The 20,012-nt window shown below is 52.7% G+C and overlaps 7 protein-coding genes across 7 annotated transcripts; 3 read left to right on the top strand and 4 right to left on the bottom strand.

Annotated features, from left to right (window-relative positions):
- Positions 1 to 104: 104 nt before the first annotated feature.
- On the top strand, positions 105 to 1,576 carry BO72DRAFT_394569 (mitochondrial 37S ribosomal protein uS2m). The gene is made up of 3 exons (XM_040941969.1): positions 105 to 169; positions 245 to 454; positions 545 to 1,576. Exons 1-3 carry the CDS (start codon positions 142 to 144, stop codon positions 1,360 to 1,362), a joined length of 1,056 nt encoding a protein of 351 aa, XP_040806388.1. The 5' UTR covers positions 105 to 141; the 3' UTR covers positions 1,363 to 1,576.
- A 1,259-nt stretch (positions 1,577 to 2,835) lies between these two features.
- BO72DRAFT_454632 (GPI anchored serine-threonine rich protein) lies at positions 2,836 to 3,730 on the top strand (the record flags this gene model as incomplete). The annotated part of the gene is made up of 3 exons (XM_040946193.1): positions 2,836 to 2,963; positions 3,065 to 3,163; positions 3,250 to 3,730. The coding sequence occupies 3 exons, from the start codon at positions 2,836 to 2,838 to the stop codon at positions 3,728 to 3,730; spliced, it is 708 nt and encodes a 235-aa protein (XP_040806387.1).
- Positions 3,731 to 3,852: 122 nt separating this feature from the next.
- Positions 3,853 to 6,177, bottom strand: BO72DRAFT_443831 (arylsulfotransferase family protein). Its single transcript, XM_040943673.1, has 3 exons — positions 5,424 to 6,177; positions 4,233 to 5,357; positions 3,853 to 4,162 (listed from the first exon to the last, which is right to left on the bottom strand). The coding sequence occupies exons 1-3, from the start codon at positions 5,802 to 5,804 to the stop codon at positions 3,962 to 3,964; spliced, it is 1,707 nt and encodes a 568-aa protein (XP_040806386.1). The 5' UTR covers positions 5,805 to 6,177; the 3' UTR covers positions 3,853 to 3,961.
- A 214-nt stretch (positions 6,178 to 6,391) lies between these two features.
- BO72DRAFT_464718 (uncharacterized protein) lies at positions 6,392 to 10,359 on the bottom strand (the record flags this gene model as incomplete). Its single annotated transcript, XM_040946657.1, has 4 exons — positions 6,392 to 6,527; positions 6,789 to 7,271; positions 7,434 to 7,789; positions 8,350 to 10,359. 4 exons carry the CDS (start codon positions 10,357 to 10,359, stop codon positions 6,392 to 6,394), a joined length of 2,985 nt encoding a protein of 994 aa, XP_040806385.1.
- A 4,829-nt stretch (positions 10,360 to 15,188) lies between these two features.
- BO72DRAFT_89046 (putative vacuolar transporter chaperon Vtc1) lies at positions 15,189 to 15,942 on the bottom strand. Its single transcript, XM_040950793.1, has 2 exons — positions 15,794 to 15,942; positions 15,189 to 15,710 (listed from the first exon to the last, which is right to left on the bottom strand). Exons 1-2 carry the CDS (start codon positions 15,825 to 15,827, stop codon positions 15,376 to 15,378), a joined length of 369 nt encoding a protein of 122 aa, XP_040806384.1. The 5' UTR covers positions 15,828 to 15,942; the 3' UTR covers positions 15,189 to 15,375.
- A 568-nt stretch (positions 15,943 to 16,510) lies between these two features.
- BO72DRAFT_443825 (dynein light chain Tctex-type family protein) lies at positions 16,511 to 17,750 on the top strand. Its single transcript, XM_040943672.1, has 5 exons — positions 16,511 to 16,637; positions 16,882 to 16,941; positions 17,048 to 17,086; positions 17,257 to 17,331; positions 17,430 to 17,750. The coding sequence occupies exons 2-5, from the start codon at positions 16,912 to 16,914 to the stop codon at positions 17,712 to 17,714; spliced, it is 429 nt and encodes a 142-aa protein (XP_040806383.1). The 5' UTR covers positions 16,511 to 16,637; positions 16,882 to 16,911; the 3' UTR covers positions 17,715 to 17,750.
- A 283-nt stretch (positions 17,751 to 18,033) lies between these two features.
- Positions 18,034 to 19,784, bottom strand: BO72DRAFT_419479 (WD40 repeat domain-containing protein). Its single transcript, XM_040942664.1, has 4 exons — positions 19,681 to 19,784; positions 19,571 to 19,592; positions 19,019 to 19,514; positions 18,034 to 18,952 (listed from the first exon to the last, which is right to left on the bottom strand). Exons 1-4 carry the CDS (start codon positions 19,700 to 19,702, stop codon positions 18,323 to 18,325), a joined length of 1,170 nt encoding a protein of 389 aa, XP_040806382.1. The 5' UTR covers positions 19,703 to 19,784; the 3' UTR covers positions 18,034 to 18,322.
- Positions 19,785 to 20,012: the final 228 nt, after the last annotated feature.

Genomic DNA, 20,012 nt, shown 5'->3' with positions numbered 1-20,012 from the left:
CCAAGCTTGTCCGGAAGCGGGTTAGCGCATGGTCCTGGGTGCCTGGGGCAGAACTGTGCGGCCAAGCCCGATCAAAAGTTCGAGCGGAAGATTCCCCTTCAACACTGCGGAAGGGAACAAGACTGCTCTGTATAGTACACCATGATTGTCCGGCATTGTTTGCGGCAAAGTGAGTTCTTGTCTGCTATCTCAGCTCTATTGAACTTTGTATCCTGATTACTGACGCTCTCTCTCTGTCTTGCAGGCCGCCAGCTCGGTGCGCTCAACTGCCCATCGCGCGTCTGGGCCCGATTCTCCTCCACCGAGACGATTGTCGAGACGATTGTCGACACTCCGGCGCAGCAAGCCCCCCGGGTGACTGCGACTCCAGTTGGAATTCCCTCGGAGCCTGGGTCGCCGGCAGCATATGCATTGACTCCTGAAAAGGAGGCCTGGGACAAGGGTCTGCAGCGCAGTCAGTACACCCAAACAACTTGGTGACCCCCCCATGTACACGAGTCCGGACGGCAACACTAACATAAGGTGCTCGTCTTATCTTGAACAGAGGCCGACTTCCGCCAAATGGGAACCACTCTGGAAGGCAAATACAATCCCGACCAGCTTCTCTTCAACCCCCCTAAACCCGCCGACCTCACTCTCGAAATGCTCCTCGCCAATCAGACACACCTCGGACACTCAACCTCCCGCTGGAACCCGCAAAACTCCCCGTACATCCACGGTATTCGCGAGGGCATTCACATCATCTCCCTGGACGTGACCGCCGCGTATCTACGACGGGCGGCCAAGGTCGTCGAGGAGGTCGCCGCCCGCGGCGGATTGATCCTGTTCGCCGGCACCCGGAAGGGCCAGAAGCTGATGGTGGTCCGGGCCGCCGAGCGGGCCCAGGGCTACCACCTCTTTGAGCGATGGATCCCCGGCAGCTTGACCAACGGCAGTGTCATCCTGGGCCACTGCGAGGTGAAGGTGGTGAACATGTACGACGAAGAGCTGCCGACGTTCAAGGAGGTGGCCAACTCCCGGCCCTCGCTCAAGCCGGACTTGGTGGTCTGCCTGAACCCCCTGGAGAACACGGTTCTTCTGCACGAGTGTGGCCTCAACAACGTCCCCACCATCGGCATCATCGACACGGATGCGGACCCCACCCGCGTCACCTACCCGATCCCCTCGAACGATGACAGTCTGCGTGCCGTCGGCCTCATTGCTGGTGTCCTGGGACGAGCCGGAGAGGCCGGTCAGAAGCGGAGGTTAAAACTTGCTAGGAAGGGGCAAATTCTTTATAAGCCCCTTACACAGCACGATCTCCCAATCCGCAAGCCGGGGGCGGCAAATGATCGGAAAGAGGAGTCAGAGAAGCGGAAATGAAGAATCGGCGGCGCTACGGAATTTATTTTTGATCTCGGTTTGCCTGCCCTTGACTGGGATTGTACTGTACAGGACATATAAACCTTTTTTGCGTCTGTTTTTCCTTCCCCATGTTTTTCCTTCTGGTGTTGCGAATATGTATCAACAAATGTCGTCTGAATCATATCTTTAACTTCCATCTGTACTACCGTTTCAATGGATTGTTTTCGTGTGCCATCAAACATAAAATCTAGTTTTAGATGTTGGATGGGTAGATTGACTGGTGGTTAGTTTATCCTTGCATGCCGATTCCACATGTATCAGGCGTGGTTAGCTTCGTGGTATTTTGTGGGCACGTCCAAGTACGGCCAAGTACGGCCAACAAGGTAGATTGAGTTAATTTTATTCCCGTGCAAGCCTCCACTTGCCCTGTGAATTTGAACCAACAGCGGCTGTCTATCTCCTTTTCATGTGGTGACGCTCGTCTCGTTGCGCAGCATATAATCCAGACAAGACTGACCGGTAGTTCGTGGTCGAAGATAGCCAGTCCATCCGCGGCCAGAGAGATTTATACGATGGGTCAGATTTTCCAGCAACATTGAGTGAGGGTTGTCCGGCATGCTCCATGCGGTGGCATCCATCTTCCTCCTCGGTCTATCGAGTCCTTGGACCACTACCAACAACTCGGCAAGTCACATAACTACTCCGTACAGTACCGTGCTATTTAATCAAAGTCAATAATCAATAGACAAAGACAACCACCCGAGCAGTACTCGAAGTAACGTTACAAGTCAATGATCAACTCCACCAACACAGAGAAAGTAATCAACTATCCGAGACCCTCAAACCTTCTTCTCCGAGCTCATCTCCCTCCATCTGACCTCTCATATCAATCCAACCTGATCCAGCTGTATCTCCCACCACCTTTCCCATGCAGGGACTGAGCTAGCGGTCGGGACGTGGCCCAACCCTAGACTTTTGTACCGGTAGGCAATGGCCTACTCCGGTAGAGGAGGGAGTTTTCATGCAACTCTCGATCAATAATTCCATCCCGGACCAGGGCCACCTGATTGGCACAGAACCCCGAACGAGGTGCTTTGTGGCGGTGATAGTTTGATGCATGATGCCAGCCTGGAGGTTTTCCCGGAGAGACTGTTAGCATACCGGTATGATGATTGATTCGTATCTGCTTCTTTCGGTCAACTCAATTCCAATTCCACACCCACTGGGAACAAACACGATCGGGATGAGGCTAGAGCAGGGATCGATCTTAACATATTGGTATGATATATCAATGATCCCATGTCTTTTCTTTGCTCCTGTTGATTTTCCCCTTCCACTCGCTTCTTCGGCGGACCATTGCTGCTCTATAAATCCAGCTACTTAGCTACCATCCGTCCTCTCTTCCAGATCCCCTCTCCTCTTTCCAAGACTTTTAGACCCAACCCGACCTTCATAGACAGAAAGAAGAAAGAAAGAAAGGCAAAAGCAAAAATGCACCTCCAAACCCTTCTCCCCATCCTCCTGACCTCCGCCTCCCTCGTCGCTGCATCACCGAATGCTGCTGCGCCGGCCGCAACAACAGCAGCCAGCGCGGGGGACACAGCGCAGTGCGCGAAGAGGTATGCATCTCCCTTAGCTCTCGCCTCCAAGAACGGGCACACAGACTACCAAGCCCCAGAGAGCTACCTAGACAGCTAACTGACTGACATGAGGGACATAGTATCCTGGACGCCTGCCTGAAACAGCTCCAACCGCAGATGGACGCCTGCGCGCAGAACGACTGGGATTGTCTGTGTACGCAGAGTCAGAACGTGTTGACGTATGCATAATCCCTTCCCATTCCTCCCCCTTTCCCTGTTCCCGGCTTTGATCGCCTTTGTATCTTTGATGCTTCTGGTTGATCAGTGTGGGTGTGTGGTGGGTGGGGCCGGGTGCTGGATACCGTACATACATCTATAAGCCCACCTACCACCCACCACCCGCCAAGACCTATACGCCATACCGCAATCCCAAACCAAAAGATTATCCAGCCCTACACTCTCCACTACTTACCCTCCATACAAAGCTAACCCTTTCTCGCTCTCTCTCTCTGCCTAAAAGCTGCTACAACGACTGCCCCTCCGACCCGGGCCGCTACACCGTCACCCAGCAACAGGTGCCCTACTGCAACGCGGCGCAGGCCAACTCGCTGCTATACTCGACCTCCACCAGGGTGACCAAGACCTCGTCGGCGACCAAGACGAGCGCGCCCACCACCACCGCGGCCAAGACGACCGCCGCGTCGGCCACGGCCACGGCGCTCGAGTCTTCCGGGGCGGCGGCCGGTGCTGGATTGGAGCTGGGGTTGGGGGTTGCGGCGGTGGTTTTGGGGGTGTGGGGTTTTTAAAACCGGATGAATTGGGCTGTCGAAGCTATGGGTGTTGATTGTGGGGAGTGTACCTGGGATGTAATACTGCTGTTGTGTTGGTGTACGACCTCAAGGATTGGATGGATCTGTATGTACTACCTATGAAAGAACCTGTGATATTATGTTATGTTATGTCTAATCTGCGCAATGCTCTCTGGTGTTTTTGATGATTAAACAGATGAAGAATGGGTATCGGATTGATGCGGAAATTCAAAATGCAAGTTCATACTTCATGACGCCCCAGTAAGACTTTACTCCCCCATAAAATGAGCGGAACGTCTCCTGTATTTGTCTTCGCCCCGTCCACACGGCTGTCGACAAGGCTCCCGTGGCACAGATTCCCACCAGAGTCCATTGGAAGACCCCCTCGGAGAAGATGGAGAGTGACGAGCGGATGGTTTCGGCGGTGTTCTGTGATTCTCGTGGTCAGCATCCCAGGCCACGGGAAGGAAAGCGGGAAGCAACAAATAACGTAACATACCCATCTCTCAAACGCCTCGAACACCCTCGTCGCCCCCATGTGATGACCCTCGAAATCCACCGCCACCAGCCGAAAGTAACCATCCCCCACGAGTTCGACGGTCGTCTCGAACCCCTCCTTCGGTTCGTACTGGACGCTCTCGAACTCCTCCTCCGGAGCACTGCCATTGCTGGCCCGCTGCAAGACCCAGCCTGCCACATCCGTCGCCCCGTTCCAACTCACATACGCCGTGTGCGCCGTCTCATCTACCTCGACGTCTGGCGGATTGCGCGGTCGCCCTATCCAGTGGGATTTCTGCGCACGGTACGACTTCGTCCACCCAAGCCAGAAGAAGACCCGGGGGCCCCAATGGAAGTCGCAGAGGAGGTCGCCGTCGGTGCTGAACTCGGTGTATGCGGAGGATTTCCCCCAGCCAACGAACACATTTCCGCTTCGCGGGAGAACTTGCAGGCTACCCTGTGAGTGGCTGCTGAAGCGGCCTGGGCTGTCATAAACATGGAGGGTGTCGGCTGTCCAGTCGGCAAAATCCAGGCGGATCATGAGACCCCGGGAATGGTCGCAGGTGTACCCGTTCTCGTAGGCGGCGTTGTCGAGCAGGGTGAGTACATTGTCCGAGTGCCAGCGCGCGTCGTGCTGCCAGGTGAACCCCGTGGCCGAGCCATCGGATGAGATATCCCGGAAAGTGTTGCGCTTCCCACCCAGCACCCACAGGATTTCCCCAGTCGAACTGATGCAGGTGACAGTGTGCATGTAGCGGGACGATATGAGGTAGCTTCCGTCCCTGGGATGCTTGTCGATACTATCGATATGGAAGTAATCGTACGCAACCTGTGGGGAAGGCGAGGAACCCTTGTCGCCGAAGGGGAGGTGTGATTCGTCGATGGCATAGTGATCGCGTGCGCGCCACTCGAAAAGAAGCTCGCCTGTCTCAATATCGATCTCCTGGAACAGGCTGTCGTAGATCCAGCCGTCTTCAAGCCCGCCGACTGCGCTCAGATCCGCCTGGCAGATTTCGTAGATGGTCAGGATCGCGGTGCCTTGGTCGGTAATTTTGAACTCATGCAGGTCGCCTTGATGGCCGTTGGCGGCTGAGACAATGTGGACAACGTCGTAGGAGGCATTGAGCTATTCGAGCGTGAGATGGTTAGTTCAGCTGGCAATCACATATGAGCATCGTGCGGCAAGGCCCACCATGTAGTACTGTCCCATGCCTCGGGTGCCATCATACTCGCCAGCCCAGAAAGTGAGATAATCCTGGCCCTGGTACTGCTGTACCTTCAAGTCCATGACCTCCCCGAATGCGCGCTCCATCCAGACTAAATTCCCCCGGTGGTCGTAGACTAAGGGTCCCGGTTCGGGATAGCTATGACCACGCGGGCTGAGAAAGACATAGCCTTCTTCACAATCGGGATGCCATTGTTTCACATAAACCTCGGGGGACTTCATGCCGACCGACTCATAGCTCAGCGTGGGATGCGGGCCGAACAACCCCAATTCATACCAGAGGCCGTGCCATGAGAAGGCCGTTGCCAGTAAGGGCAGAAAGCCCCAGAAGACCAGCAGTGCGGCCATCTATGGTCGGAGATAGAATGACCTGGGATAGAAGAACAGGAGGAGAATGCATTTCGTGAACAGCAGCGGAGAGAATCATCTTGTAAGGTTGAGGTGAGCCATCCTAATCCAAGTGGACACAGCATGACGCGGTCGATCATGGATTGCAAAGCGACTGACGAGTCAACGTCGGTTTGAACCGAACCGGCCCCATTAGCGGTCGTCGTTCGTTGGCTTGTGTTCCACTGATAGTCCCCAGCAGTTCAGAACCCACGTAAACAAGATTCCCTTAAACCCACTTGGGGCGACGCTAGATTGTTTAGGTCGTGGAGAACCACGCGGAAATTCTCGTTGTCAAAGTTCCAGCTGTCGTCGTACCCATGGTTTGTACAAGAACATCCGTCGGCAGGCTGAGCAGGCTGATAGATAGTTAGTAGTGCGGATAAATCTTTTATCTAAAGGGACAGGGTTTGTAGAAGTGCTGCTATACTGTACTGTACTTTTTTTTCCCCCTTCAGATTGCATCAGCTGCACGGCTTCATGCAGCGTACGCTGTACTGTACCTCTTCGCAAGACGGCAGCCACATTTTCAACTTGGGCGGTTCATGTCATAATCTGATTGTGATGATTGATGGAATCTCATGCCGTGGCTTGGAAGCCGGAGTGATTGTGTAAGAGGCACAGCTGAGGGTTTGAATGGCGAAGTATGGAGTATGGAAGCAGAGCAGGAGGTGCAGATACGAACTTGGAAGGCAGATAGATGCATACATCCTAAACTTGAATCATTGCTAACGTTGTTGCTCCTTTCCTCCTCTCCTTCTGGTACTTCTCCTCACACCAACCTTTTGCTCCCTCTCCACCTTCTCCACCTCCTCCTCTTCAATTTTCCCACGCTTCCTCTTCCCCCGGATGTCTTGAAGATCAATTCCCTCCTTCTCCCCCTTCTCCTCCTCCTTCTCCTCCACCACCACCCCCTCCATCCCATCCTCACCCCCAATTCCAAACCTCACCACAAACGCCACCTTCTCAATCTCCAGACACCCAACTCCCACCCCCAACCTCCCCCTCAACCTCCGCACCGCATCCCACAACTCACGATACTCCCCAACATTATACTTAACATTCAACTCCCCGCTCTTCCCAGGCTTAAACGCCTTCCTCACCCTTTCCGGATCGCCCCCAGGGAAAACCCCCAAACACAACCACAGAAACACATCATCACTATAAAACGGCACCCCAATACCCTCACCCCCACCCTCACTCTCACCATCATCATCCGACGACAAAACCGACAACACCAAACTCCCCGTCGCAGGCCCAACCCCCCTCAACGGGCCCGTCACCTTCTCCAACGCCGTCCCCGGGAACATCTCCCGCAGTTCTGCAGTGCGCAGCAATCGAGATGCCTCCGCCGTAGCCTCCCGCACCAGACTTTCGGGATTCGAGCGGATCATCCCCAGTAATGCGGGGCGGAATTTTCCGTGTTTCCTTTGGGACCATTCTCTTAGTTATGCTATGGAGTATAGCTGATGGTGGGGGGTAGTTGATATGTTATGCTCGGATAGCCCCGATCATATAAAGTAGAGAAGTAAGGAAAACGTGATGGATCGAGCAAGGCATTAGGTAGTAAGAGGGGGGGGGGGGACGTACATCTTCCACTCGACCAAACGCACCATTTCCTCCTTCTCGAGATACGCACTCCCTTCCCCATCACCCCCGGTAGTGGTCGAGGCGCGTTGACGGACTGCATCTGGGAGGGTCGTGTAGCGGAACTCGTCGAGGGCGAGGTAGGTTTTCACGGCTGCCGGCGCATCGTCGGGGTCCTCTGTTACGGTGAGGGTCGAAGTATGATCCTTGGATGCGGATTTGCTTTTGGGTCTGCTGCTGCTGCTTCTGCTGCTGGCGGCGGATTTCTTCTCGGTGGTGGTGGTGATGGTGGTGGCTTTGCGCCGCGTGGTGGATTCCACGGTGGATGGGTATCTCGCTAGAAGGGATTGCAAGGTTTCCTTCGTGATGTGGTCGGGGTCATAGGTTTTATGGGTGGCCATTGTGATGGTGATTGTGATTCGGAATAAGTTGGCACAATAGAAGTCTACAATCCTACTCAAGTTGTTTGAAGCTTCACGGTGGTGGTACGGCTAGCACCAATACAGACGTGGAGATTATGCTTAGGTAACGATCTTCTCTTTGCTGCGTCTCACATACATCTATTACTTCACTTCCAATCCAAGTAACCAAATGAGCTACAGAGGAGAATTTCCGTTGAGTATTGCATATTGATGGCGTCGTTGTCTAATCATAAGCTGTAAGAGTCCGTCTCCCATCAACATCTCACTGCACTTCTGCACAAAATTGTCCAAAATCCATCCCGTAATTTCTTCATCCACACAATTTATCCACTGAACCGAAGTCTGATACATGAAAGGTTAAGAGGAGAAATATAACAGCAGAATTACAAAAGGCAGAGGGTCTAGCCCCGAAATGAAGCGAAGTTCTATCGTGTATCATCCGGACTCTCCTTTGGGTCACCCTTGGCAGGTTTCGAGTCGGGGTTAACAAAGCTCACCCGCTTCTCTTCCTTGCCGCGTGAAGGAACCACTGATGGCGCCATAAGTCGGTCTTTCTTTTTGATACTGCCACGTCGCAGCGACTTCGATAATGGTGGTGCCCGGGGTGTCCCCGTGCTTGCCATCCCTATATCTGGCTTCGCCGGAGTCGCAGCAGCCGATCGCGCGCTATTCTCGTCGCCATCTTCGACATCAATATGGCCCAGGTCTTCATCATGATCGCCTGCTTCAGACGAACTAGGCCCCGGATCCGAATCCGACACATCCCCGTAATCATCGTCATCACTCACGAGACTCGGGGCTTGATTTGACTCGGCTGTGTTCGGACTGAGATTTGAGGCTTGTTCTGTCCCTTCTAGTTCTCGCAGAGTGGAGCTCTGCGAGCCCTGGGGAAGACAAGACATGGAAGGATACGGCGACTGGTAATCAGTAGGCCGGGTGGGTGTTGAGGTTTGCAGGGGTGGAGGCGTGTGATTCAGGGAATCCAGTCCCTTTCGGCTACCGGGGCGCCGGCTTGTCGCCTGCGAGGCTGTCGTGCGCATCGGTTGCCTGCCCGCACGGGCTCCCAGCGGTGTCTGATCCTGACTCATCTCCGCCGAAGGTTGCACGGACCCGGCGTCTGACTCGCCATCGTCATCATCGGAATAGTCATTCAAGTCCACCACAGTCTTGGCATCTCCGACCAGTTGTTCTAGGTCAACCGCAACGCCCCGAAGCTTCATCAGATTCGACAAATGAGGAGTCGCAGGGGAAGACATGAATGGACCGTTGCCTTCCGTAGCGGGCATTGTCTTTTGATCAGCGCTAGATCCTCGAGGCGTCTCCACTCCGGAGGGAGTCTGTCGAACAGGGCTCAATCGTCTCCGAGGAGTCACAGTGGCGTCGGATACAGGTGTAGGCGTCTTGGGAAGGGGCTCAATGACATGCGCCGACCGAATCAACGGATGAATGAAACCAGCTGTGGCCGGGCTGGAAGTTTCGATTTTGCCGCCTATTACTGCGCCAGCCTCGTCCACTTCCACAGGTTCGCCCGACTCAACTGCCGCCGCTTCATGGCTTGCGTAGTTTCGGCTGTGCGCGATACGGCAATGATTGATGAATCCCTGCGTGCTAGAGAAATTGTCCCGGCGACAATCCAGACACACCAGCTTGACGAGTAGATTATCCGATTTTCGTCGGATGAGCATTGGCCCAGTCTTGTCCTTTGGTTGCGGATAGCCGTTAGGTAGAGACTGCAGTCTCCCACCCGTGCCTCGTTGCGGTCGCGTCTTACTAGCAACGTACCCCAGATCCCCACAGCTTCCACGAGTCGAGCGTCCTTCAGTCCATGGACTAGCATGGCCGCCAGTCATAGGCGTAGCAGGTTCAGGCTCACCGCCATCAAAACGAGGATCTGGAATTAGCCATCTTGCAAGATGGCGAGTGTACGGGCCGTCAGTGACACCCCAGGGTGCTGGAGACAATGGCGCAGGCCCATTTTCAGGAGCCCACACTGCCATGCCCGTTCCGCTGCTGACCGCTGGCGAATAACCCGCCACATTCGAACCCGGGTAAGGAATCTCTGCGCATCGGCGCAGTTGCTCCAACGCGACCTGACACTTTGCGATTTCCTGGTCGATCAACCGAAGTTCGTTGTGCTTTAACAACACCTCCAAGCTCAGTTGGGCTTCAAGCGTTTCACGCAGCGTGTCCACATCCACCTTCTGTGAGCCGGTGTTCTTGGTCACCGCAGGTGGTTCAGATGCGCCCTGACTTGGGGGAGGGGGCGGCGGATTTATCGGAAGACTGTTGGGCGCTTCGAATGACACAGTATCCGTGTTGGTGGCGGCTGACGAGATATCCTGCTTGATGGCGATAGAGCCGCACGGTGCGTTCTCTGCGCGCAGCTTGGTCGCGACCGGAGCATCCTGATCAGGCGTCATATCCGTGGAATCTGAGCGCTTGCGCTTCAACTGAGGCAGAGGGATGGCGCTGACGCCAGGCGCAGGGCATGGCGGAGTCGCAAGCATTTTCAGCTCCTCCGCCATCACCTTGTTTCCCCCAATTGCAGAGGACCAGGGTAGCAGCCGAAACATGCCATGCGAGTTGTGGTCGCAAGTCCTTGTGGTTTGCGACTTGCGTTGCGACAAATGCGCCAGGGTTTGTTAGACGAGAGAAGAGTGCGCACGAACGAATCAAGGATTGATTATATGCTCCGCTGAAAGACCATACACCAGTGTATGCGAAATGCGACCGATCTAAATGTGGAGAGGAGAGAAGAAAGTGAAGTAGAGCGAAGCGCTCAACGAGGGAATGCGTGTCGCTGCCGATCGGTCGGACAGGTCGTTTGCGACCGGATGAAACCCAGCAAGGGGGGGGGGGGAAGGCAAGAGTCAGAGGGAGGGAGAAGGTTACCCCAACGAAAAAGAGACAGATGCCGGAAGCTCCGAAGGGTAGGTAGTAAGAATGCACCACGCGGTGATGGGAGGGAGGAAATTGTTCAAATTGATTTGTTGATAGCGTAATCGACCCAGACAAGGAGGATATTCCAATAGCAGTTGCAGTAGGTTAGAGTAGTTGGGTGGGTGGGTGGGAAGGTAGTTAGATAGTAGTAGTAGTAGTAGTAGTAGTAGTAGTAGTAGTAGTAGTAGTAGTGGCAGTAGTAAGGTAGGTATAGTAGTTGCAGAAGTGGTCGGTGTGATAAGGGTAAGTAGGTAGAATAGAAGAAGAGTGTCAGGTAAGGTAGGGCGCAAGAGATGGTAGGTTAGTTAGTGGTGATAGGGAATGGGTGGGAATAAAGCCGAAGAACGATAACGGGGAATGATAATGACACGGATAATAATGATCATATAATAATAAGAATACGGAGTTGGGAAGCGTATCCGTACTTTGTTGTTTCCTCCTCTTCTTTTTTTTCCCAGTTGAGGTCACATGTAAGACGGGAAGGCAACAGGCAGGCTGCGACAGAAAAGGGAACCTGGAAGCAGGCGCGCGGCGATTGACGCTCGGGAGGCAAATTCCAGGGACACTCGGGCAGTGGGCAGTGGGCAGTGGGCAGTGGCGTAATCTATTAATAATGGGGAGTGGAGGGATACAAGCAGCAAGGTTGATGCGTCCAGTGGGTTGGGTCACTTCTTTTTGGCTTGTTGCCTGGATAGTAGAAGAAAAGTTGAGGGCGCAGCCTTGGGAAGAGAAAGAGAGAGGAAGAAGATGTTGACGGGGAGGGATAAGGGAGTAGGAGAGGATGAAAGTGAGAGAAGATAGGAAAAGAGCTGGACAAGGAGAGGATTGTTTGAATTTGAAAAAAAAATCCAGTCCAGAATAGCTCCCTCAACAGCACGATTCAGGATTCACCACCACCTTGAAAGGATGCAGAGCAATAAGAATAATGGTCTGTAAACAGGAACCTAAAACGGGAGGGAGGAATCAGAGTCCAATGAATGTGGACCAGGCGAAGATTGTCTTCCGACCAGGGACCAAACCGGTTTAAGCAACGTGAAAGGTTATTTGGCAATGATGAAGAAAGCTGGTTGAGGATGGATAATAATGGTGTGGAGAGAGAGAGAGAGAGCAGTCGAGGGAATAACAAAGAAGCTGGGAGAAGAGGGCGGAAATCGAGGGATTCACAGAGGTGTTCAAGGGAGGCGATGATATAAACAACGACCAAAAAAATAACCAACAAGAACAGGAACACAAACGACTAGAAGAGTAAGAAAAAGAGGAGAGAAGGAGGAGGGGGAAGGGGAGAAGAGAGCGAATGTGTTGTTGTTTTGTTAGTGATTCAAGTTAGTTAGTGTTAGGTTAGTTACTATTGATTGATGATTGACTTATTTTAGAGTGAGTACTGGCACTGGTAGAGAAAGAAGGGAAGAAGAGGGGAGAGAAAAGACTAAAGAAGAGAGGGAAATGGGGTTCTTCTTTCATCATCGTCACTAACTACTCATACTCACTCGGTCCACTACTTTTACTGAGAGTCTCAGAGTCTGAGAGAGGAGGGAGGGGGTTTTACCGCCTTAATTCACTCCGGGGTGGGGTGTCCACTTTTCTACTCTGCGCACTCTGTCCACTACTGAATTTACTGATACATCCTCTGATACTGACTCTGTTGGTACTCCGTACCCCGTACCATTGCTCAACTCGCCCCATCAACCTATGAGATCGTTAGCAGCCTACAGCCCAGCTGCAAGTCCCCACGATTTCGACTTATTGTTCCATGCGAGAAGCTGCTTGTGTTGATGAATATTGTGGTGAGTCTGCCATACAGGTCGAATCATCCATCATCATCCATGACTGCCTGAACTTCCAAACCAGACGAGTGGAGCCTGAATCGAAGAATCCTGGGCCTGGACTGGTCCATGGATGGCCGGGGTACCGCCTGCGCTAAATTGTCCACTATTCCTGAAACAGTTGAAGTGATGCTGCTCTCTCTGTTCCATGCTGTTGCTGCTGTTGCTGTTGCTGTTGCTGTTGCTTTTGCTTTGCTTTGCTGCTGCTGCGGCTTGCTGCTAGCCTGCTACCTACCGCAAGACCTACCACAAAGTACGAGTACAACCACTGTATCGTATAGTAACCTCAGATACCCGGTTCTTGAAGCATACCGGTACGTCTGTCTCTATCTCTCTCTCTCATACTTCTCTTTTCACACCCCAGACCAATGCAAAGGAAGACTCGCTTACCGCGATGTCAACAGTGCAGCGCATGCACCCCTCATCAACAGGCCCATCAGTGAGCCATATTTGCTTGTTCCATGGATTCGGATCTCATCTATTCTGAATTAGCTTTGTCACACATGGTTATTGTCTTTCCTCTCGCCGTCAAGTCTCCTGCCCGTCTGCACCCGCCCCCCCTCCTTCCCCCTCGTATGATAGATCGACCTGATCGTCGCGTTTGCCCGCCGTGCGGTGTCGTTACATCATCCACTCTCGTCGTCACCCGCGCCGTCCTTTGCTCCGTGCTCCACTTTAGCCCAATATAGTTCGCAATTGAGTTCACTATGATCGCGTCGGCATAACCTAGTGCTTGGCTGCCCATGTGTTGGGGCCGCTATCACTGGAGGGTTGCTGCACTTCCGAATCCTCCGCGAATGGTGGACATTCTAGTGTGCTCTGTGATGTGTTCTAGAATAACGTTCAATGGTCGGAATCCGTGGTGTGACAACTTTTGTTGTAGCGTCCCTTTTTTCTGAGACCCAAATCGTCGGCCATACATACTGCACCTCAAAATTAACTTATCTCTCTCCCTGTCCCGGGCCCAGTAACTCGAGTGCCATTTGAGAGGGCACTTATATTGTCCAAGGGAGTCTCCTGAGCTGCAATCGTCGTGTGGCAATGGAGAGGAGAGCTACTCAAGGAGTTGAAGCGACAAACTCTGTAGGCTAGCAACCGTCACAGGAAGCTAATAAATATAGGAGCATGCCATGACTCGCGCAGTGTGTGACATATGCGATAGACGGGCAGTGGAGCTCTCCTTCATCTTTTCACAACCAAGTCGCTGTAAGAACAGCTCCCCTACCACCGTTCAGGGACACACAAACAAGCCTGACACCAAAATACTAGCCATGCACGTGTGACTGCCATGCTCTGTGCAATGATCAGTTGCGCGACGACATAAGTATAGCTACTCTTAACTTAGCTGCTTCCATACACGTAGTTCTCTCTCTCTTAAGTTCTCTCTCTTCCCCGCACCCCGGCCAATGCCTACGGCCAGCATTAGCTAGACAGCCCAGCAAACCACAATCCACTATCACTAGGGCATCTTGCATTTTTACTTTTGAGATTCGTCTTGCAGCCTGCGCATCGGAAAGAACATCTCAATCATCCCTTCCAATGATACTATCACATCATTGCCCAATCCCGCCAATCTCGCACTGATTCCTGATTCTTCCATGAGGGTATCCACGACTCTAGGCGAAGATGGATCCATAAAGGGAGATACTAAGTGATAATCGACTGTCTAATCTGTTTTTATTGCATATTCTATGCAATGTGCCACACGGATGAATGATCCCCTCATCCTATACTTCAGCGACTAGAACGCATCTCTTATTTATGCACATTATCGTTGACATTACCTCCACCCTTCTGGCCAAGATAGAGATAGTGCTATCATGGATCTGTCCAAGCTACTAGGTATCCTGGGAAGGGCTCGTGTGCCAATTAACGTAAAGCAAGGCCAATCACCGTTCAGACAGCTCTAAGCTCCCACCGCACTGGCCAGGCGACGTACATCACAACACGAACCTTGCATGCATCGGACGGCCTTGAGGGCACGGTCTTACTTGATGATACACCATGGTATTGGCCCATATCCATACGATGACCTCCAACCGCCCTGACACGAATGTGCAGGTTGCTGTGGGAAGCTATAGTAGGTTATTACAATGCAGTAGATTGATTGAAATAGGGGTTGGTGGCCATTGATGACTGTGGTGAAAGCCTAAGCACCGAGTAAAGAGTATGACTATGACTGTAGAAGCCGCGAGAGCGAGCTTGAAACTGTGTAATATTTGGTATAAGGCACGATCAAAAGTGAAGCGGAACTAATCACAAATTGAGAACATAAGAACAACCACCTCCAGCTTTTATCCCACATTCCCGCCCAATCGCGCCTGAGTGATGCAAGTTGCAGGGTCTCGTCAATTGGATCCATGTTAGAGCCCAACATGTACGGCATATGACCAAAGCGTAGGTAGAAATGCTGCCCGAAACAAGCTTTAAGATCAATGATAATCCAGGGCGCGCCAAAAAAGTCACCTAACCACGACTCAATTTCATCCCGGAGTCATACAGAGACAAAACATAAAGCAGCATGTATCAATTGGGAAAGCAACACTGTCAACGCCATAGACAAAATCAGTGACCAGCACCGACATCGAACGAAACGAAAATAGATCTACCTTCTACTTAAGTCATTCACATAGTTTGTTTTTCTTTCCGTCATCCAAGGACCCCATTCAGGTTTGCACTCTGGAACAGTGCCGTCTCATCTCGTCAATGCTCCCCAGGTCATAACAAATCCAACCAACCTCTCGTCACAGAGTCCTCTTCTTATTCCGTCATGCGCAGAATGAAGTTCACAACCACAGCGGCCAGAAGCGCCAGCGCCAGCACGGTCGGTCCGAACCGATCGTCGATGCCACTCTGGCCGCGTTTACGTATACTCTGCGCCCGCCAGTGGAAGGTCACCAGGGCATAGATCATGGCAGCCATGGCGATGACGGTGAACAGGCCTGCGGAGATGCGGCCGATGCGGTCACCGAAGTTCAAGAGACCGACGGCTAAACCGCCGAGGATGACGGTGAAGTTGAGCCAGGAGAGGAAGGTACGCTCGTTGGCGAAGAACACCTTAGGCTCGACACGAGTGGGCAGGGCAATGCGCTTGCCTTTGGAGGTTTCGTTAGCCACTGGACAGTGAAGCTAAATAGCATTGGTGGCTGCTGGAATCAAAAGAAAATGTTTCACTGACCAGGAGCGGTTTGAAGGAGGGGCTGACTCGACATCGTGTGGAATGGCAGGGATTTGGGTGTGGTAGGACTTGAGTAGGTGTTGTTGGTAGTCTGAGCCCGCAAGGGAGGATGGCTATGGGAGCTATGCTGAGGTTGAGCAAAGGGTGAAAGATGAGAAAGAGGAGAGGAGAGGAAAGAGGGAAAGAAAAAAAAAGAAAAAAGAAGCAGAGCCGAGCTTCAATTGAGGTTTCTAGTCTGGCGCACGAGGAGGCCAAACGAAGGGGCTAGGCCAAGATAGCACTGGCTAGTTCTTTACTAGATGGATTGGAGCGAGGAAGAAGACGACGACGGCATTGATGTAATATGAGACCGGTATTAAGAGGACGGGCGGTGATTCGAACCCGGGACGAGGTCCCCGCGCCTTTGACGGCCGACACCTTCCCCGTTGCGGCCGTAGCGGTGGCGCATCCTTCTGTTCTGCCCATGCCCACCGCCAGATAGCGCGCACGTGCTCCAACTGTTTGCTGTGATTGATAGCCTCAGGTCTCCATTGGCCACTTCTATTGTTTCGGATCATCAATGCCCCGGTAACTGTGGCGGTGGTACCGGGACTATTCCATAATGGGTAAGCAGCTCTTTCTCTTGTCTCTTTACGGCCTAGCGGACTGTCAGACACAGCCAACCAGCAGTCCGCAAAGCCACACTTATGATGCCGCCTCAACTAAGTTGCATGTTTCCAAACATCCAAACGACCCTCCTGATAACAACAGCGTGGAAGGATCTCTCTCATTCTCTTGCTTCACTCTTTCATTTTCTAGATCCCTTCGTGTGCTCCTGCATGCAATAGTTGGAAGTTCGCATTTGGTTAGTCGGAGCCAGCCCTATTTCCCCTCCAGTTTGTCAGAGAGGCAGAGAGTCTGACGTTCTCCCCCCCCGTCTTGCGGAGCCACATTCCTGGCTTCCCTGTCCCTCACTTACCCACCCCACAAGCACCTCTCCAGCGTCCCGTGGTCGTGCCCACCGTCTCGACCCAGACAAGACACCGCGGAGCTTCTAGCTTTCCCCTCTTCTGAACTACGCTAATCAAGACATCGAAACTTACCTTCAGTAAACGGTTCAATCAACTTGCTTAATCACAATGGCCGTCGAACCCGTTCCCACGTCTTCTGTACGTCTCCAACTTCCCCTTATGCATTCAATATCTTAGAGGGCGGCTTGTCATCATCTGCTCACGAGACCGGCAAACGAATCCACTGCTAACAATTCACTTCTAGCCCGTGGCCACTTCCGAACTGACCAAGATAGCCACCGAGGTATGCATCCCGGATAGCATCAGCTGGAATTAGTGAAACCGGCCCCGCGAAAATACCACTACGATTGACCTTCATCACACTGTCGCCGAATTCTGAATTATCTCCTTTCCCTACGTCTTGCATCCGAGCGCACAGAAGCAACGACACACTAACCAGCAGACCCTCCACAGGCCTGCGATTTCGCCCTCAAGGATGTAACAGAATATGATCACTCCCGGGTCGCAGACTGGAACTCGCACATTATTGTATGTCCGCTTTTCTTCTCGGTCCCTAAATTCACCGCGCGAAACGCGCAACCAGCCAAAACCCAAGACTAACCATGTTGCTACCTGGCCCGCCCCAGAACACTATCCTCAAAGCCCTGATCAGCGCCACGGCTCCCTCCACCGCCTCGTCTTCTCCCCCTTACCGCTTCGTCGTGAACAGCACCATTGTCCAACAGGGCCTGATCGACAAGTCCGCCGCTGCGGACGGTACCACCGCCAATGCCGGCAAGCGCGGAATGCACTCCGCTTCCGGCGCCTTCTGGGACGTCAACCGGGACGGGATGTGGACATTCAAATACCCTGGTGCCGAGGAGAGGGGCCTGGACGTTGTTGTCAGTGTGACGTGGTTTGCACTGGGTTGAATCGCCAGTCTTGCAACATAGGAGTGGAGGAGGAGGACTTGCACGAGTTGATATATTGTGACATTTTGAAGGTCATATTGGTTATCTACCAGCGAGAGCTATCGCGCGTTGATTGGTTATATCAATTATAGCGGAATTGGCACTGTGTTCTGGTTTACCTTCTTCTTGGAATTGCGAGGTTAATTTTTTTTTTTGGGAAGCCGTGATTCTTGTTGTGCTGAGAGACTGGAGAGTGATACCATGGTCTTGTTGTAATAATTGAATTTTGAGGATATATTCCTACAGATGTAGCAGATTTCTCTCCCAAGTATCGAATAAACTCGCATGTGGTATTTGAATCGAAAGGTCTTGCTCTCAACATCCCAAAATTAGAGATAAGCGCACATAGCTCCTGGAAACTCCCAAATGATAGAAGGCAAAACAGACGCCCATCCACAATACAGTCAAATCAAGCCCAAGTCGAGTCAAATCAGTGAAATCAATACCTAGCGCCATGCTAACCCACAAAGCCCCCTGGAAAGATGCGAACGACAGCACGAAGCGGACGGATAGCGAAGATCGGTCGTTGTAACGCGGTTTCTCCCATTCCTCGAATTCGGAAAGCAGATCTACCGGGGTTCGGAGTAATCATTCAATGCCACGCATACCGCCCCGCGATGATGACCACTATATTGTCGAATGATTTGTCCCGATGCCAGCTCCCACAGACGCGCATAGTGGTCACTAGATACGGTGACGAGGTACGCAGAGTCGGCGGAGAAGGCACAGTCCCAGACCCAACGTTGGTGGTTCGCAAGCGTAGTTTCGAGGAAGAGAGTGCCCGTGGCGGGGTCCATAGGAGGACCGTCTGGCTGGACGGGGAAAGTTTGCTGGGGCTCGTTGTTGACAATTGGCGGTGTACCGTCAAAAAGACTGAGAGGGTTGATTTCAATCTCTGATTTATTGCTGTTGGGGGACAAAGGGTCTTGGCTGTCGGGTGTCGATGTCGGAGATGATGATGATTCGGGTGCCGCAAGCGCCTGGGCTTTGGCTTTGGCGGCGGCCATCTTCGCGGGAGGGTAATCGAGGTCAAGATTCCATACTTTGGCGGTGTGATCTGCTGAGCATGTTGCTAGGTGTTTGACGTCCGGGGAGAGGAGGACGCGGGTAAGGTAGTCTTTGTGTGCTTGGAAGGTGCAAATGGGGACAATGCGGGTGAGCTCGGCATCTTGAATCATGCGCCAGATGTAGACGTTGCCCTGGATTCATAGTGATGAGTCTGCTGCCAATCTGAATCCGTATGTGTACGGGGGCTGAATGGGTACCTTCTTGTTGCCTGCGCAAAGGAGGGACCCGTCGCTAGCAACGCTCACACTATGCACGGCGACGTCGTCTTCGGGGATCAGCTGGTGGGTGCAGACACTCTCTCCCAGATCCCAGACACGAACGATACCGGCGCGATCTCCACTGATGAGTTCGCCTTGGTTGGGATGGATGACCACGTCGTTCACTGGGGCTTTGTGGGCGTAGTTGCGCTGCAAACTGCCGGTGCGCGTGTCCCACACTTTGACTGTGCCATCCTCGGAACTGGTGACCATCCACTTTCCCTCGCAATGAAACGCGACACCCGTGATGTTATTCGTGTGGCCATCGAAGGTCATGACCGGATTGGGATTGGTAGACTTGATGTCATACAGTTTGACATTGTTGTGTCCAGCGGCGGCCAGGAACCGCTTGTCTGGCGTGATGCAGAGACGGTTCACTTGTGAATCTGGATGCTGAATTGTGCGCGAACAGATTCCGGACAGTGCCTCCCAGAACCTGAAAGTGGTTAGCGACAGCGCTTACTTCAGATGCAGTGACCGTCATGTCCATACCGAATAGTGTGGTCGTAACCCGCTGATTGTCGCAAATTTGTGGATTATTGGTTAGTTGATTGTATGGAAGAAAGCATGTCTATTGAAAGATTGCAAGTCTTATCGCTTACCGGTGCAAAGAATGACGCTCATTTTCAAGACGCGCAAAGGGAGGAACAAAACTGAACGGTGGTGGAAAGAGTATGGAGGGACAAGGACTCGGGAGCTGGTGAACATGGAAGGTCAGTCAGCCATCCGAAGCCGCTCGGCTTCCTGCCGGATCTATGTTAAGGCTGCATCAAGGTCAGGACGGGCACGTGGGCGGTCAACTGAGCGGTGGTAAAGGCGGTAAGACAGGCAAGGGATCAAAAAAAGCGGCGTTGATCTTCTCCATTTCATCTATCCAAACGTCGACAGCTGCAACCCACGCAGTTTGTTTGCTTCAAAAGTGACTTAGGCGCCT

This window comes from Aspergillus fijiensis (genome assembly GCF_003184825.1).
Source record: "Aspergillus fijiensis CBS 313.89 unplaced genomic scaffold BO72scaffold_2, whole genome shotgun sequence".
Classification (NCBI taxonomy): Eukaryota; Fungi; Ascomycota; class Eurotiomycetes; order Eurotiales; family Aspergillaceae; genus Aspergillus; species Aspergillus fijiensis.
Note: the sequence above shows the minus strand (reverse complement) of the source record. Positions and strands in the feature narration are given on the sequence as shown.